At 44.6% G+C, this 4,031-nt stretch overlaps 1 protein-coding gene across 1 annotated transcript in view; it reads left to right on the top strand.

Annotated features, from left to right (window-relative positions):
• RBM34 (RNA binding motif protein 34) overlaps positions 1-4,031 on the top strand; it is a 17,264-nt gene that overhangs the window by 8,012 nt on the left and 5,221 nt on the right. The window contains 1 exon segment of the mRNA XM_010860086.1: positions 2,989-3,032. Coding sequence (XP_010858388.1) covers positions 2,989-3,032 — 44 coding nt within the window.

Below are 4,031 nucleotides of genomic sequence, written 5' to 3'. Positions count from 1 at the left end.
TGCGTGTTGTTGGACACTGACCTTTGTAATGCAGCATCCCTGGCCTCTGCCCACTAGGTGCCGGTAGCATCCTTCCCACCCAAGTCGTAACAACCAATTGCCAAACGTCCCCAGCAGGCAAAACTGCCCACTTCTCTAAAAGTAGACCTTAAGGTTTTGGCACAGTCTCCATAATTACTATCACGGTTTTAGATTCTTCCGTTTATCACATGTGTCTTCTGTCAGCCCTTCTTGAGTCCTGCTTCCTCATATCAGATCCTTGCCTGACACATCCACAGGGTTGTCCTGCCAGCCCCTCTGTGCTCACCTTACCTGTATCGATCTACAACCCTATCCTATGCCATCTACTGATTACCTGTTCTTTAGTACCGCTCAGACTGCCAGCCTTGGACTCTTTAGCCCATCCAGCCTGTTGCTTGTCATCCCTGCCTGGTTTTCAGCTGTGGTTTCTTCTGAAGATGAGTCATTCCTTTCTTTTTGCATTGTCCCACCTAAGTTTTCACTTCTGGCCAAAATAGTTGCAAAGGCCTGTTACAGTTCCTGCTTTGTCTGCCTCACATGTAGCCAACACACCTCTGTCTACTTAATCTTCCTAAAGCACTTCTTCCTGGAGCTCCTAACCCGAAATCTCTCTCCTCCACCTCCGTCCCCATGAACATTACACACACCCCTGCCTTGGCTTGGTGTTCTCCTTGAGGAGCCAGCCCTGATTCTTCGTATCCATGGATTACTGGTGCATCAGGTGACCCTGCCGTCCGCCCTCTGGCAGCCGGCACCTCACTGTAGTCCTTAGGAGGCGGCTGGAACATTGTGATGTTGCTCCGCTGTGCTACCAGACTGTGAGCGCAGCTGCCCGCTGGGTCCTACACCGGTTCACATCAAATATGTATGGAGGTGCCTAAAATCTTGTCATTTTTCTAGCTGTTCTTCCCGACATCCTGACGGTCTGTGCAGGGCAGCCCTGGGGCCCTGCACTCTTCCACACATGACCGTCCTGCAGCCTGGGCGCTGCGCTTGTAGCAGATCATACACATGGGCCTTCCCACCCACATCCTTCTGCTCAGTTCTTTGTTTTTTTAACTTAGGTAAAATTGGTATGTAACATTATATTAATTTCAGGCGTTCAGTGTAACGGTCCAGCGTTTGTTCACACTACAGCATGGTCACCGCCATGGGTTTAGTCAGCATCCGTCACTGTGCACTTGAGCCCCTTCACTCGTTTTGCCCACTCTCCACCCCCTTCTCTCTGGGTCACCACCAATCTGTTCTCTGTATCTCTTGAGTTTTATTTTGTCTTTTTATCTGGTCACATTGTGAGGCTTGTAGGATTTTAGTTTCCCAACCAGGGATCAAATCTGGGCCCTCGGCAGTGAGAGCACGGAGTTGCTAACCACTGGACTACCAGGGAATTCCCTGTTTTGGTTTTTAGATGCATGAATAAGTGACATCATAGGGTATTGGTCTTTATTTCCCTTAGCATACCCTCAGCATGTATCCATGGTGTCGCAAATGGCAAGATTTCCTTCTTTTTTATGGCTGAGTAGTATTTCACTGTGTATATTCTGGGAATCCTTAAACTCTCATTTTGCTCATCAAGATAATATATATTTTACAGAAGGCACTTAAGATGTCACTTATTCAAGGCTTTTTGATGCTTTGTAACATCAAGTGGTATTTTTCTTCCTCTGAATCCTTTTTGTAATTTATCGTCTTATGCTATATCTATTCATTCTCATCTTTAGTAGCAGGGCACAGGTCCTTGAGAGCGCCTAGAAAGCACCTAGGGGACGAGTTTTGATGCCTGGCATTCACATGTTGATTATTCGTGTGGGCGTTTTGCATGTCTTGGACTATGTTTCTGTCTATATTCTGAGAGCTTTATCATTTGTTAGCTTGAGCAAGGCAGACTAAGAAGTAGTAGTTCAGTTTCTTACGTTTACTATGTAAACCATCAAATGACTAAAAGACAGGTTTTCCAGAGGAGTTGTATAGTGACTGCCCTAAATGAGATTGGTGTTTACAGATACCCCTGGACCGTGAACTTGGCAATTTGCATCTTTTGACCTTCCTGTTCACAGTACCTGGCGGTATTTGGCACATTGCTGTTAGTCACCATTGTTGACTTGAATTTCCACCTTCTCCATAAAGTTTTCCCTACCCGTTCCCATCACTCTTAGGTACTGTATATGACTGAAAACAGCATGATCCTGAAAAAAGGGAGATTCCATTGTTTGTCCGAGGACAGATACTGAAGGGTTTTGTTTTTGCCAGTTGGCATATATAAACTCAGAGAGAGATGAGTGAAGATAGCATATTCAATCGGAGAAGGCAATGGCACCCCACTCCAGTACTCTTGCCTGGAAAATCCCATGGGTGGAGGAGCCTGGTAGGCTGCACTCCATGAGTTCTCGGAGAGTCGGACACGACTGAGCAACTTCACTTTCACTTTTCACTTTCATGCATTGGAGAAGGAAATGGCAACCCACTCCAGTGTTCTTGCCTGGAGAATCCCAGGGACGGGGGAGCCTGGTGGGCTGCCGTCTATGGGGTCGCACAGAGTCAGACACCACTGAAGTGACTTAGCAGCAGCAGCAGCAGCAGCATATTCAATAAAATGTCAACTTAGAAGTGTCCCTTTTTTCCATGCCCATTTTATAAAACAGTTTTCCTTAACACTCTTCACATGTGTCTTCAACAACATCGTCTCCTCATATGCCAGCAACCCCTTCGAGTCATCCGTTATTCCTGCCTAGTTGGAGAGTCGCTGCCTGTGAAATCTGAATGCGGCGCTGTCGCTGGGAATGTTTGTCCTCAGCCACAAGGCCCCATTCATATGGCACTAGGACAGTTGTTTCTGGTTCAGTATTTCCTTCATTTTTATTCCATATCAGAGTTAGGTATTTATAATTCGATAAATTAAAATATAATTATTTTGAAATAATGTCAAATGATGGCTTTCCTGTAATACTTTTTTTTTTTCTCTTAAAGATTCCAGCAGAGGGAACTTTGTCCAAAAAGTTGGCAGCAATAAAGTAAGTTTATAATTAGAGAAAGGGAGTACTTGTAAACTCTCTTCCATTTTGGTGAAAAATGAGATAATTTCTTAATCTCACAAATGTGTATATTTGGATGAACCATCATGGTTTATTGTTTCTGATGTCTATAATAACATAAATTTGTCAGGAGTTTGTCTTCAAGCCTCAATGTAAGCTGTAGAGTCACAGAAAGAATTGCAGAATGACTTAAAATGTGCCACGAGAAATGAGAAATTTCAGAGATGTTTAATGAGACATACTGGGTGAAGAGAATAAGAAAGTTTTGCATCTAAATATTCTATTATAAATCACAAGTATCACATTTCATCAGTTCTAAGGCACACATTTCCTTTACCTTAACATTTTTAAGCTCAAAGTTCAGTTCATTTTAGTTCACTCGTTCAGTCGTGTCCGACTCTTTGCGACCCCGTGAATCACAGCACGCCAGGCCTCCCTGTCCATCACCAACTCCCGGAGTTCACTCAAACTCACATCCATCCAGTCAGTGATGCCATCCAGCCATCTCATCTTCTGTCGTCCCCTTCTCCTCCTGCCCCCAATCCCTCCCAGCATCAGAGTCTTTTCCAATGAGTCAGCTCTTCACATGAGGTGGCCAAAGTACTGGAGTTTCAGCTTTAGTATCATTCCTTCCAAAGAAATCCCAGGGCTCATCTCCTTCAGAATGGACTGGTTGGATCTCCTTGCAGTCCAAGGGACTCTCAAGAGTCTTCTCCATCACCACAGTTCAAAAGCATCAATTCTTCGGCGCTCAGCTTTCTTCACAGTCCAACTCTCACATCCACATGACCACTGGAAAAACCATAGCCTTGACCAGATGGACCTTTGTGGGCAAAGTAACGTCTCTGCTTTTGAATATGCTATCTAGGTTGATCATAACTTTCCTTCCAAGGAGTAAGCGTCTTTTAATTTCATGGCTGCAGTCACCATCTGCAGTGATTTTGGAGCCCCCAAAAATAAAGTCTGACACTGTTTCCA

The sequence above is a fragment of the Bison bison genome, unplaced genomic scaffold (assembly GCF_000754665.1).
Source record: "Bison bison bison isolate TAMUID 2011002044 unplaced genomic scaffold, Bison_UMD1.0 scf7180017864462, whole genome shotgun sequence".
In the NCBI taxonomy this organism is placed as follows: domain Eukaryota; kingdom Metazoa; phylum Chordata; class Mammalia; order Artiodactyla; family Bovidae; genus Bison; species Bison bison.
The sequence above is the reverse complement of the archived record's forward strand: the minus strand, read 5'-3'. Positions and strand labels throughout refer to the sequence as shown.